General features: G+C 41.3%; 1 protein-coding gene and 1 long non-coding RNA gene across 14 annotated transcripts in view; one reads left to right on the top strand and one right to left on the bottom strand.

Moving 5' to 3' along the window:
- Window positions 1–13,787, bottom strand: part of LOC133482727 (neurofibromin) — a 158,772-nt gene that overhangs the window by 17,946 nt on the left and 127,039 nt on the right. For all 13 annotated transcript variants that reach the window (XR_009789894.1, XR_009789895.1, XM_061783160.1 and 10 more), the window contains 10 exons: window positions 11,616–12,048; window positions 11,159–11,499; window positions 9,982–10,184; window positions 9,361–9,554; window positions 9,095–9,235; window positions 4,378–4,657; window positions 4,047–4,261; window positions 3,900–3,961; window positions 1,237–1,378; window positions 1,028–1,129 (listed from right to left, as the gene is read on the bottom strand). Coding sequence is in view for 11 of the 13 variants with exons in the window: in XM_061783160.1 (XP_061639144.1) it covers window positions 1,028–1,129; window positions 1,237–1,378; window positions 3,900–3,961; window positions 4,047–4,261; window positions 4,378–4,657; window positions 9,095–9,235; window positions 9,361–9,554; window positions 9,982–10,184; window positions 11,159–11,499; window positions 11,616–12,048 (2,113 nt within the window). In the remaining 2 variants the exon portion in view is untranslated. The remainder of the gene's footprint in view (window positions 1–1,027; window positions 1,130–1,236; window positions 1,379–3,899; window positions 3,962–4,046; window positions 4,262–4,377; window positions 4,658–9,094; window positions 9,236–9,360; window positions 9,555–9,981; window positions 10,185–11,158; window positions 11,500–11,615; window positions 12,049–13,787) is intronic.
- LOC133482728 (uncharacterized) lies at window positions 8,438–12,569 on the top strand. Its single transcript, XR_009789896.1, has 3 exons — window positions 8,438–8,513; window positions 12,191–12,310; window positions 12,432–12,569. It is a non-coding gene; the product is annotated as an uncharacterized LOC133482728 (long non-coding RNA).

Below are 13,787 nucleotides of genomic sequence, written 5' to 3' on the forward strand. Positions count from 1 at the left end.
CTAGAACAATGCATACTCTATGAATACTCTATGAATACTATACATATACTTATCTCTCTAAGTGTAAAAATGCGTCAGCCTGTCCGATCAGCCGATATGTGCCGCCATTTTTGGCCCGCAAACACTGCTGTGTGCGTGCATACAATCAAGGCTGAGGGGGCTGTTTGTCAAATCTAAAATGGTCCATCGCTGCCCTCTGCTGGTGATTTCCAGCAGAAAACAAATGAAACCCATCTTGAAAATTATAGTGGAGTTTCGTCAAGACTCTTCTCTGGCCAATCCCGTGAAAGAAACGTAGAAAAACTTTGTTTGAATGCCCACTGTTGAGATAAATCTGTCCTCCACCACACATGTCCGAGGAACTTCCGTGTCTTTCTGCCTTCATGTACACCGATCAGATTCACCAAAGTCACGTTAGATTACCCCGCCACAATTTAGTGGCGGTATTAGGAGGTCTAAGTTTAGATGGACTTTCTGACATAATAATGTCACTCCACTTAGGGCATCTCCAAGGGCACACTCGCTCTGCGCTGACACCGCCCAGCTTGGCACTGATGGGTCTGCTAACACACAGTAAGTCTTACACGAAAATTAAGATGCATCACTGAAAATAGAGCCCTCATTCATGAAAACATTGCATGATCCGGACGGAAGCCAAAGGACACCCTCCAGCTGCACTGACAACGCCAAGCTTGGCACAGACCGGTCTGCCAAATAGGTAAACACATGCAGCGAGCCTCGGGCTGCCACAAATATGAACATGCGGTCCGGCATACGTTGCACAGTTTACAAATATAGAACCCTTAGACTTGAATTTCCATCAGACTCTGGCAAACATGAATTTAAAAAATTATAATAATAAAATATTTTTTGTAATTTGTAAATCATGTAACGTAGGGGTGGGGTTGCAGGCCTCCCAAATTTTCATATCCAAAGGGGGATCCCCCGCAAAAAAATCTTTGGGAACCACTGTTATAAAATAACGCGTAAGATTAAAGTGAAGTGTGAAAAATACGAGAAGCCATACCTTGCTGAGTAAAGGCTGCAGTTTGGTCAGTGCAATGACAGTTGCCTCGATCAATACTTGGCTGTTGTAATTGTCAGGCCCCTTAAGACAGCTCTCAAGACCCTAAAGGATGTGAAAAATACAGAATGAATAGGAGGCCTTAGAAACTGTGTTATAGCGTTCAAAGCCAAATAATACAGATTCAGTGACGAGTCAGTATTCCTTCTTACCCGGTCTATGCTGAGGAGAGGGCTGGCCTTGCTGAGGATTCGGATTATCTGCTTGATCTGACCATGGCTGACCCGCTTACTGATACAACCAAACACCACAAGGGCTCTGGGCTGGAGAGATGGGTTGTACTGGAATGCAAACCTGGTCACGGACAACATTAGCATTAGACAAAACTTGGTTGCAATATATGAGGGGCAGTCAAAAAGTAATGAGTCCAATTTTCCTCCAGCTTTATTTATTGTAATAGGAAGGCAATACACATAGAAATACAGACCAAAAAGTGGGGCTTTCTTTGCTACTTTTCAAGATATTCTCCCTTTTCTCAACACTGACTGTTCATCGATGAACAAGGGCAATGTATGCCAGCCTTGTAAGAGTCAGCGGGCTACAGTTTTAACCATTATTTTAGAGCTTGCGGAACTTGTTTATAGTTAGGAAGTGCTGACCTCTAAGTCCTTCTTTTAAAGGTTCACAAAGGTGATAAATCTGATGTTGCCAGATTAAGTGAGTATGGAGGATGGGTCGTGATTGTCCAGCCAAAGGAACTGATGACTTCATGAGGTGCTTTCCTTGTCCTGGAGGTCGTCACTCAGAGCAGGCTCATTCCTCACCTGGACACCCACTTTTTGACTGAGTTGTAGCCTAATGCAGCTTCTCCATACAAATTTTGTGACCTTTTGAAAATGTTTGGTGTTGAATTCCCTTTTAAAGCAAGAAATTCAATCACAGCTCATTGCTTCTGACAGGCATCCAACAGCTGTCAACTGATCACCACCTGGTGGTGAGTTGGCTCCAATGGTGGGGGAAGATCCCGGTTCGACCTGGCAGGCCCAAACGTATCGTGAGGGTCAGCTGGGAATGTCTGGCTGAATCCCCGGTCAGAGAGAGTTTCAACTCCCACCTCCGGCAGAACTTCGCCCACGTCCCGGTGAGGCAGGGGACATCGAGCCAGAGTGGCCTCCATTGCTGAGGCGGCCGACCGGAGCTGTGGCCATAAGGTGGTCAGTGGCTGTCGTGGCGGCAATCCCCGAACCCGTTGGTGGACACCAGCGGTGAGGGATGCGCTCAAGCTGAAGAAGGAGTCCTATCGGGCCTTTTTGGCCTGTGGGACTCCTGAGGCAGCTGATGGGTACCGGCTGGCCAAGCGGAATGCAGCTTTAGTGGTTGCTGAGGCAAAACCCGGACGTGGGAGGAGTTCAGTGAGGCCATGGAGAACGAATTCCGGACGGCTTCGAGGAAATTCTGGTCTACCATCCGGCGTCTCGGGAGGGGAAAGCAATGCACCATCAACACTGTGTATAGTGGGGATGGGGCGCTGCTGACCTTGACTCGGGATGTTCTGAGTCGGTGGGGAGAATACTTCGAAGACCTCCTCAACTCCACCGACACCCCCTTCCCATGAGGAAGCATAATCTGGGGTCTCTCAGGTGGGCTCTCCTATCTCTGGGGTTGAGGTCACCGAGGGGGTTAAAAAGCACCTCGGTGGCAAGGCCATAGGGGTGGATGAGATTCGCTCGGAGTTTCTAAAAGCTGTGGATGTTGTAGGGCTGTCTATGGTCACGAGTTGTGGGTCGTGACCGAAAGTAGAAGATTCCGGATACAAGCGGCCTCGGGATCCCCGGGAAGAGCTGAATGAACTGGCTGAGGAAAGGGAAGGCCAACAGTCCAGTCCTTCTCCCTGGCCCAGTTGAGACGCTTCCTATTTCGGCTCAGGCTCAGAAGTGGCTTGACCCAAGGAACCCGACAGTTGTAACCCATCTCCTGGATGCCTCTAAATGTGGTGGTTTTTGAAGCTGTGACTCCCGCCTCATTCCACTCTTTCTGGATCTCTGCTAGATTCTTGAATCTTCTGTTTGATAATCCGCTGAAGCCCACAGTCATCTCTTTTGCTGGTGCATCTTCACCTGCCACATTTTGTCCTTCCACTAGACTTTCCATTGATATTCTTGGACATAGCACTCTGTAAACAGCCAGTCTCCTTAGCTATGAACTTTTGTGTCTTACTCATCCTATGGAGGGTATTCAATGATGGTCTTCTGGCCAGTTGTCAAGTCTGCAGTCTTCCCCATATTGAACCCAACTGAGACAATTGAACCAAACAGAAGCAATTTAATGACACCTGGGGAAACCTGTGCAGGTGGTTTGAGTTTCGTAGCTGATTTGGGTGTGACACTCAGTTTAAAATATTTATAGTCTACAAAATTTAGGCTGACTTCTTCACAGTATTCTAATTTTTTGAATTCCTGATTTTGTGGATTTTATGAGCTAGAAGCTCAAATTATGTAAAAATAAACAAATACTTGAAATTGTTTAAATTGTGGGCCCTGAATCTATAATGTATGAAAGTTTAACTTTTTGAATGGAATTATGGAAATAAACTTTTCCATGATTTAAAAGTTTTTTTGGAAAGGGTCTGTATGTCCCCTGCGATTGGCTGGCGACCAGTTCAGGGTGTACCCTGCCTCTCACCCAAAGTCAGCTGGGATAGGCTCCAGCATGCTGACCCTAGTGAGGATAAGCGGTACGGAAGATGAATGAATGAATAAACCTTTAAACAAGTATTTAAAATACAAACCATTATTACTAGGTTAAATTATACTGGGTTCATTACTTTTTGACTGCCCCTCGTTATTATAATAATAATAATAAACAACGTCCATACTTCTGTGCAAGCTCTGTCCACTGGTCCAACCACTTACAGGCTGGGATGTCCCTCATACAAGCCTATAAAAAAATATGCAAAACACATGAAACAGCAATGTGATCATTAAAAAAAATGCATAAAGACAATCTTTCTAAAATGACTAACCTCCATGATTTCTAGTAAGGCCTCTGTGACAGTCTCTAGGGAGGAAAGAGCAAAAGTCTCTCTTTCGTATGACCCCGGGGAGAAGGAGCGGTCTCTGTAGCTGGAGCGGAAGGCGATAACAGCTGCTGACTTGACTTTGCTGATTCCAAAGAGCAGGTAAAACTTGGGCAAGGAGAACTCTGTCAGGCTTAAACGCAGAACCTGTTTTGTCTCCTCTGAAATAATAAAATAAATATTTATTTATAATGTTTTCTCAAAATGTAAGTCTTTTTATATCTATATCATTCAAATTAACATTGTCTGTGACAAAATGATGAGATTAAGTCCTTACCACTGAAGTTGAGCTGCGAGCAAGTGCAGAGGGAATGAATGATGTTAATAACTAAGCCATGAGTAGAGGCCCTGAGGGACAGTGGCCCAGTGGCTACCAGCAGGGTCACAACATGGAAAAGGTACGGCAGATGGGCAGCAACGTCCAAAGAGTTGTTGAAAGAAAGCATTAGCATATAGCGCGCCAAAATGGCAATGTCATCCCACATAAGGTGCTGCTCCAGTGTTGGTGTTGGTGACAAGCAGGTCTTGTCGATGATCTTACACATGCGACCAATAACCTGTAACAGAGAATAACAAAGATTGTCATTCAACCACCTCTTCGTGAATTTTCTTCTTGTAGAAATATTGGAAAAGAACCACATTGAACCCATTGTAAATGTAAGCCTTCAGGAATATAAAACCAATCCCGATGGACTATATATCAGGAAAACGCACCTTGAGACTATAAGAGAAACCATTTGATTACAAAAATAGTATGTATTTAGCGGCACAGGTTGATTTTCTCAATGAGGAGGACTATATGTGCAAAGGTGCTTGCGACACACAAAAGTGGAAAAAAAAAGACATTTAGACATTTTGTTTCAAATGAGGGATATGCTTCGTTTTCTAATCAGTCAATGTAATTTTTTTCTTTTTTGATCAAAAACTATTGACTTTTATTGAATAAAAGGCATTAAGATAACTATTTTTTTTACAAAATTACTTTTTCTGCCTTTATCTCATTGGATGATGCAAGAATTGCCTCTCAAAGTTGGAGTTCAGTGGTATACAGTGGAACCTCGATAAAACGGACTGTCAGAACCGAACATTGTCTCCAAAAATTGTCTCCTTTCGTCACTTAGACTACCGTTGACAAATTCTGTTAGTTCCAGAATTGGCTATGGTTGTTTACTGGCACTGTGGCGCAATGCAGACAGACAATGGGACTGAGGTATTTCCAGGTCACAGATATCCAATATGACTAGAGTCAATTCCAAAAGACGTGCCTCCCATGCCTACGTGGCGGCCATGTTGAATTTGGGGCACTGACGTGGCGGCCATGGTGTAATGGTTATATCAGTTATCTATTGTGCATAGAGCACTGGCAAAGAGAGAGAGAGAGAGAGAGAGAGAGAGAGAGAGCGGCATGGCTGTGGTGTTAACTCTGAGGAACACAAAAGACACCACTGGAGTCTGGATGCTATTTTTGGTACAGTTATTTTTTATTTATATATTTATTTGTCAAGCCATTCAACTACAGCAACAGATTTGGAACAAGGAAGCACACTCATTTATCGTGACTCAGGAAAGTGACTCTCCTATGATGAGTACTGTAAGTCAACAATGTCACCATGACGAAGCACATCTGCGTGGTAAGTTAGGATAAAATGTGAAACTTTCAAACCTTTTCAAGCTTTTTTTTTTTTTTTTTTTTTTTTTTTTAATAATTATTTACAATATCTTTGTTCTGGGCGTTTTAGACCACAAAAAAACCCCAAAACTACAAAACAATTTTGTACTGTACAGTAATATGGGTGCATATGGCAGAAAAAAAGTACTTATATCAGACGATTCTCTTTAGAATACCTTGATAGTCTTGAGATTTCATTGTATCCTACACAGATTAAAGACACCCTGTGCCAGATGCAAAAAAAGCAGCCTCGGAACATAACAGAGCCTCCTCCATCTTTCACAGTAGGGACAGAGTTCTTTTCTAGGTATTCTTCATTTTCACTTCTGTGAACACAGAGCTGATGTGCCTTGGCAAAATGTTGCAGTTTTGTCCAGTCTGTCCATAGGACATTCTCCCAGGGTCTTTGTGGCATGTCAACATGAAGTTTGGGAAATTCTAGTCTCCCTTTTTTAGGATTTTCAACAGTGTTGTTCTACTTGGTCATCTTCCATGAAGTCCACTTTGGCTCAGGCAACGATGGATGGTGCGATCTGACACTGATGTACCTTGATCTTGGAGTTCACCTTTAAGTACTTTGGAGGTTGTTGTGGGCTTTATGCTACCACTCATATTATCCGTGTCTTCAATTTGTCCGCAATTTTCCTTCTTCTTTTCCTTCACGTCCAGGGAGGTTGGCTACAGTCCTGTGGATCTTAAATTTCTGAATATGTGCAACTGCAGTCACAGGAACGTCAACCTACTTGGAGATGGTCTCTCCTTCACTTTCTCTGGTCTATGTTTCGTGTGATAAACACCATGTCACCACACAGCACATTGATTACTTGTCACCCTTTAAATAGGCCGACTGACTGATTGAAGACAACTGTGAGGCTCATTAGAAGACATACCTGCATATATCCCTATGAACAAATTATTTTCAATCTTTTCTAGGGGTACCATCATTTTTGTCCAGGCCTGTTTCACAAGTTGTTATTTTTTTAAATAATTGTGTTGAACCACAATTCAAAAGCAATGTCTGATTTTCAATGGATAATTTTCATAAATTGTTTTGTTAAAATTACTTTTGTTAGAGTCAAGTTATTTCTGTGACCACTGTGGGTTTTTCTTTCATTAACAGAGGGATACCAACAATTTTGTCCATGTGTGTATGTGACGTTCATATTAGTGAAACCTGCTGCCGTATGGTGATTGTGAAGCTCGAGTCCGCCACCAGACGTGGTGCAATTTTGAGTTTCAAAATCAGAGCGACACCCGGAAGTGGTATTGGCCACATGAACGGTGCTGGATTAACATTGTTTTGATAGAATACAGTGCCTTTTAATGATGTTTTTGTATTTGTACTTTTCTGTCCTTCTCTCTTAGAAAACCACACCCACACAACTAAACACATATAGTCCTGTATACTGTATGTACGAAGAGACATGAATTGTATTCAAGAAAAAAGTGAAGGTGAAAAACATGTGTTTTCATGAGTGCCCAACAAAGGGTTAATCTACCGGGTGATTGAAAAGTAACTCCCCATTTTTAAGTACTTGTAATTTATTTCTGAACTATAATTCTTACAACAAATTAACATGAGAAGAAAGTGTATTGCATGGAGTTTTATTTAAAATTTGATATGGGTGCCAGCATTTGCCACCAGTTGTTCAAGCCGCCTGGGAACCGCATTAACTGATTTCACAAGGAACTCTTGTGGGACGGAAGACATATCTACTCGCATTTGCCCTTCAAGTTCTTCCAAAGTTGTTGGTTTGGTAGAATAGACTTGCTCCTTTAATCATGGAACATACACAAAAGAAATTGAGAAAAATATTACAACATATGAATAAATTATAAGTATTTTAAAATAGGGAGTTACTTTTCAGTCACCCTGTATTAAATTTGGGTACCTTAAGCATTTTTTTAGTTTCATGTTCATTTGTGTATTATTGTTATTCGAGCCATCCGATTCACTTGATTTGTGCATGGGACCAACGCTTGCGATGCAGTTGGTGGAAGATAGTGTGTAATAAATTTGTTTGGCTGAGTGCTTTAAAGTGAATAGCGACACACAAGTACACATGTATAAGTGCCCTGTTAAGTGTTTCATTGTTTTATACGACGTTAAGTAGTGAAAGATGCCATGTAGCAATAGCTAAGTTTGCAGCCTAATAAATAATGATAATAAATACTATAAAATCTCTCTGTAATGCCAAGCATTGCTGTATTGAGTTTTTGTATATTTTGTAAAATTGCAACGTGATAGTGGTGGTGTTAAGGGGTGGATTGGGTCACCCACTGAAGGCCCAGGATCCAAATGTACCGCCCGCCACTACTGTTATACATGGTCTAATTAAAGTTAAATAAGACTCCATTTCAATGAGTCAATGAGTTTGAGGAGGAGAGAAATCTCCACTGTGTTTGGTAAATAAAAGAGCAACCCAGAGAATAACATTGCTATGAAGTCTTGAGGGATGTTGAAAATTAAAATGAAATAAATTTTTTATAGAATGATCATGAGTTCAAATGTAACACTGACTGATCTGATGAAATGGTCAAAACAATGGCCCTCTTTCAGTGTAGTGCTGGTATCTGCAATAATAGGAGCCAGGGCCTGGGTTTACTATTGTGTCTGTCTGAGTGTTGTTTTTGTTTATGAGTAGCAAGCCTAACTGGGATAACATCACAAACAGAAGCAAGTGGGTTGAGATTGTTGCTGTACTGCTAGAGTCATGATGGAGATGGAGTTTTTTCTTCAAGTAGTAAGTATTTTAATATTTACAGAAATTCTGATTACAACAAAGCAATTATTTGCATTTGTCCTAGGTTAAATGCTCTGATGTCAAGTTGACTTGAAAAATATTTAGAGAAATAACATTTAATTCGGCTACTTTGAGTATCTTGGATCATTTATCACCAGTTTGGCTATAGTTATGAGCTATGAGCTAAAATGAGTTTAGAATACTTCTTTGCAGGTTCTCAGTAATCCCATATCCCATTTGAAAATTTAATCAAAGCTAACTGGACCGCTTGGTTGTTGAAAATGTTTCACCTGTAACACAAAGCGCTTCCTCAGTCGACTGACGAAATGACTGAGAAGAAGTCAAGTTGCAAATTATCAAGTTATCAAATTTTTGTGGCTGATTAATTTACATTTGCCAGCAATATTTTGTCAATGTTTAACTGGTTAACAGTTACCTAGCAGTGAACATGGACTGGGGGCATGGGGATCGAGCGGCAAACCACATGCAAACCAGACTAGTGTCACAATTTTTCTGAATTTCTGGGACAAAAAAATAAGTATCATCATCCCACAACATAACACAAAATGGGATAGCCTTACCTTACTGGAGACCAATTTGACATTTCCTGAGGCCAAAGCCACTGCAGTATCAGCCATGACCTCAGCCTTGATAGAGCCCAGGCCTCCTGTGGCGCTGGTCTTGATAAAGCTGTCCAACACCACGTCCAACAAATCTGTTATCTGAATACATTATGAAAGCATTTTAAGTTAAATCCAAAACAAATTCTACATTGAAGTACAAATTAGATATATTCTTTAATTAAACAGGTAATTATTTCCACAAGTCATGGGTGTGGTAGATTCACCTGACCCAAGCTACCCCAGATCTTAGCTTGAATAGATGGATACATTTGCTTTTCATTGATGGTCATGGTGATGAGCTTGTCTAAAATTGCAGTGACACGCTGCCGCTTGGCATCATCATTGTGCTTACAAAAGCGAACAAGGTTTAGCAGCCAGGGTGTCATGTACTCCAGACAAAGATGCTTCAGCTCTATACCTGCAGAAAAACAAACATTTGTGTTGACACTTTTGCCAATGGTAATGTTAGGGGATACTAGGACTGTGTAACCAGATAAACTCGAAAACTACTCAAGCCATTTCCTGCAATTTGAGAGCTGCTAAATGAGCAATGGGTTAAGAGAACAGGAAATATGTTGGTGCAGAGCTTGATAGTGACCCAAATTATCACCACCTAGGACAAAGTAGCAAATCCTTGGCAGTGGTCATTTTGTTAACCTCAACTTTACTACGAGTCAAAACTATTGGCAACAGCTCTAAATATGATACAGTACAGTTGTAAGACACTGCAAACTACAAACACAACATTGAAGGTTCATCCATTTTCTATCATATAATATCAACATATATTTAGATGTAGTTCAGTCGCATTCCGTCCCATCTCTCAGTGTGCAGTGGGTTCTTACTGGATTTGCTGAAGCCAGAGATGCACTCCTCCAGAAACTCAAGTGTCAGATGGGGTTCATTGGCAGCTAGTGTCTTACTGATAGACACTATGAAAAGAGTGTTGTTAGCTGGAATGCAGAGGCCTGATGTCTCCAACAACTGGCCTTCTATCTTTAGGTTGAAGGTGCAAGTCAAAGCACACAACAGATTGTAAGCTGCAGATCTGAGAAAGAAGACACGAGGTTGGTTTTAAAATTTTACAACGATGGAAAAAAGAAATTTCCCCTAACAATGGGCTCCTTGACTAAATGACATTGAATTGTAAGCGAAAATAAATTAAAGCATCAGTTCAGATTTTCAGCCCTATAAATAAACACTGTATAGACAGGTTTGGATATCCTTGAATGTTCTCGATGTCATTCATGTACTGTGCAAATTAAACTTAAAATTGTGTTAAAATGACACTATGTCTGTTTATTGCTATGTTATTAGTTAAACTATTGGTCAAGGGAGGACTATATTCTCCTGTTTGTGCGCAAGTCCTTTTTTATGTGCCTGTGCTTGCACACTTTTCATCTGCATGCATTCTTCCGTCCACACTTCTGACACACTCACCGCGCGTAAACTGAAAATAAACGCGGAGACAGCGAAGAAAGAGGAGAGATTCGCTGTCAGCTGAGGCTGGCTTCAAAACATGGATTTTCCCCGAGACTTTTGAATGCCATTTAAATATGTGACATAGATCAAGCACACTTTAAATTTGAAAATGTCTTACACCAGCAGATGTGTATTGGCCAGTCAGGATGTGCGGACCACTACTGTGTCTATAATTACACCTGTTGAGCATGTTTTTTTAAATTCATTTCGAAATGAAGCCAATAAAAGTAATTGAATCAGAATACTGTGCTTAAGAATCAGTGCACGTTTGGAGGTCCATCCAAAAAATGGGCGCAGCTGCGCGGCTTTTTTTGACTTAAGCATAGGGGAGAATATGGCCCACACTGTACTGAACACAACCAAAGCAGTAATTATAAAATACCAAATTAGAAAATTACACATTACTGACGTAGTGTATCTAATCTAATATAAAAGCCTTATCTTAATAATTTATTCAATTTCTGGTTTTAGAGCCTGTAAAGATGAGGTTGATTTTTGTAAAGCTGCTGAATAGAATTAGAATTGGTCTGCACGACTGACCTGAGACTGGGGTCAGAACTGCCCAGGTTGAGCAGAGCAATATTTAACAGTGTGCCGGGAACATCTTTGGGTCGGATCTTGGTGTGCTGAGGGATTGAGTCAGGCTGCGACAGCTCCCATCGTGTTCGAATATGGATAATAGACTGAACAATTGCATCACATTCCTGATGCATGAAAGTAAGCGGTGTGCCCTGGTTGGCCATGGTAAGCGTGAACTGGCTCTCATCTACCAGACATATCTCCTCAATTTCTGAGGCATAGTAGACATCGTTGAGGAACACTGGCTGTCCAAGAACACGTGTCCGTTCAGCTGAGGTCACCTGCACCGCTGTCGAGCCGACCTGAAGGGGAACAAAATATATTGTTTGACAAAATTTAGTTTGCTTGGGTTAGTAATACAGTTAACGGTAGCTATAGTGTGTGTTTATAGTAAAAACAACTACTGATAAAACTTCACCTTTATTGAGACCTTGGTATCTTTGTGAGCCAGTTTAAGGGCATTATGGAACACTTTGAGATCTTCCTCCAGAGTTAGCGTGGCAGCAGGTAGCTTCTGTTGGTCAGGTTCAATGTGTTCAGCTAGCTTAGCTGGAGAGTCGATGAACTGGAGACGCTTGCTACCCTTTAAACCAGTCAGTAGCCGTTCATGGTATTTAGTGTACTCTCTCACCCAAGTATTGCAGTTGTAAACATAGACAGCGGCTACGTTTTCATAAGCAAAACCGGGAAAGACCACAAACCACTTGGACAAAAAATCCGTCTTGAAGCGGTTGCTTGGGCCTACATGAGTCAAGTCCACAACAATCTCATAAGGTTTAGCATAATAAGGTTTCAGGGTGAGGAGTACATGGTAGATGAGCAGGTCTCCATTTATCTGTCCAGTTTTGAATCTAAAGGAATGACATAAAAACAGTCATATTAAAATTTTTGTTGTAGATGATTTGGATCAATGTGTGTTGATATAGTACAAATATGAAGAAAATTATATTGTTGGAATACCAAAACAAATTTCTGTCTTTTTTCCATTGGCAGATTTGTGTTACAAAAACGAGGTGTTCAAAATAACGACACCATTTAATTGGTTCATTGCATTTTGAGAGGACATCAGCAGAAATTCTGCAACTCCACCAAGATCTCACTCTCTATAAGGAAGTAAGTATTTTCCACAAAATTGTTCAACAATATAAATCAAACAGTTTAGGCAATATTTTGAAATATTTAACCAACTAGAGATACAATTACATTTATTGTCATTTTCCAACTTTCTCTAAAGTGCAGAACAAAATGGAAGGGACAAGAGCTCTCTGGCTGTTTGGCATGCTGTTACTCCGCCACGTCAAGGCAGATGATTCTGTTCCAACAACTTGGGAGCCCAACCAAACCACAAATGATCACACAAACTCTTTTGAGGAGGACAACAACGGCACACGGGCAGACTGTTTAGTTGACACTGAGATGGGTTTGATTGCTATAGGTTCGGCAGGTGGTCTGATTGTTTGCCTATTGGTTGCCACTGTGGTGCTGGCATGCAAAGTCTGCCACATTCGGCGCCAGGTTTATGCTCCACAAGTCTCCCACTCCAATATGTACTTGGTGAGTAGCACCGACTACTGGGATACTAACACGCCTGAGATTGGAGGACTGGTTGGGCCATGTGATACCAGTGTCATGCTGGAGGAGGTGAGAGCAGACACCACAATACAGGAAGAGAACCAAGTTGAAATGCACAGGGAAGAGGAGGGGGCTCGGGTAGAAACTGAATATGGGGGAAGAGCTTTTAATCCTGAGGCTAGTGATGGTCAGATGCTGAGCTCAAGCTCAAAAGACTGAGCTTGATATTTCAAGTGACTTTGGTAAACTGCAGCACCCGAGAGTCCATTCAGTTCAGCAGAACTTTAACAAGATGTGTTTAGTTCCGCTAACCAGGACTAGAAAAAAGGAAAAACTGCCTCATACAACCAGGCAATGATGCCATCAAAACTCCTTTGGCACATGCAACCAGCATTAAAAGACAAGAGTTTTTTGATGGAAAAAAATAAAATAAAAATGACACCATGATGGGATAGGTGTTACGGAAAAGTCTGTGACGTCAGAATTTGTTACCCCAGGGGGCGATTTAGCCCATAGCATGCGTTTGAGAGTTGGACAGCAAAAGAGAAGAGAATACAGTGGACCCCCACATAATCAGTGAATCACCTATTTGCAAATTGTTTTTCATATTTTCTTTTTCTTTCGTTTCTTTTCATTTATTCTTTTTTTGGGGGGAAACACTTGTTGGTTGATCTATCTATCTATATATTATACACACACACACACACACACACTCTTCGACACGCCTTTTCAACTGTGTTACTCCATTCTACATACAGCCACACAAGCTCATAGTACTACCATTTTCTTTTTTTAAAAAATTGGTTTAATACATCTGCTGGTTGGCTGGTGACCAGTTCAGGGTGTACCCCGCCTCTCGCCCGAAGATAGCGGGGCTAGGATCGAACATGCCCACAACCGTAGTGAGGATAAGCTGTTTGGAAAATGAATGAATGACTGAATAATAAAACGTAAACCGAGATTGAAGATATATTTCTTCAACAAGCCTCCAAGTGCTTGTCATGGTATTACTTTTTAT

The sequence above is a fragment of the Phyllopteryx taeniolatus genome, chromosome 8, assembly GCF_024500385.1.
Source record: "Phyllopteryx taeniolatus isolate TA_2022b chromosome 8, UOR_Ptae_1.2, whole genome shotgun sequence".
NCBI lineage: Eukaryota > Metazoa > Chordata > Actinopteri > Syngnathiformes > Syngnathidae > Phyllopteryx > Phyllopteryx taeniolatus.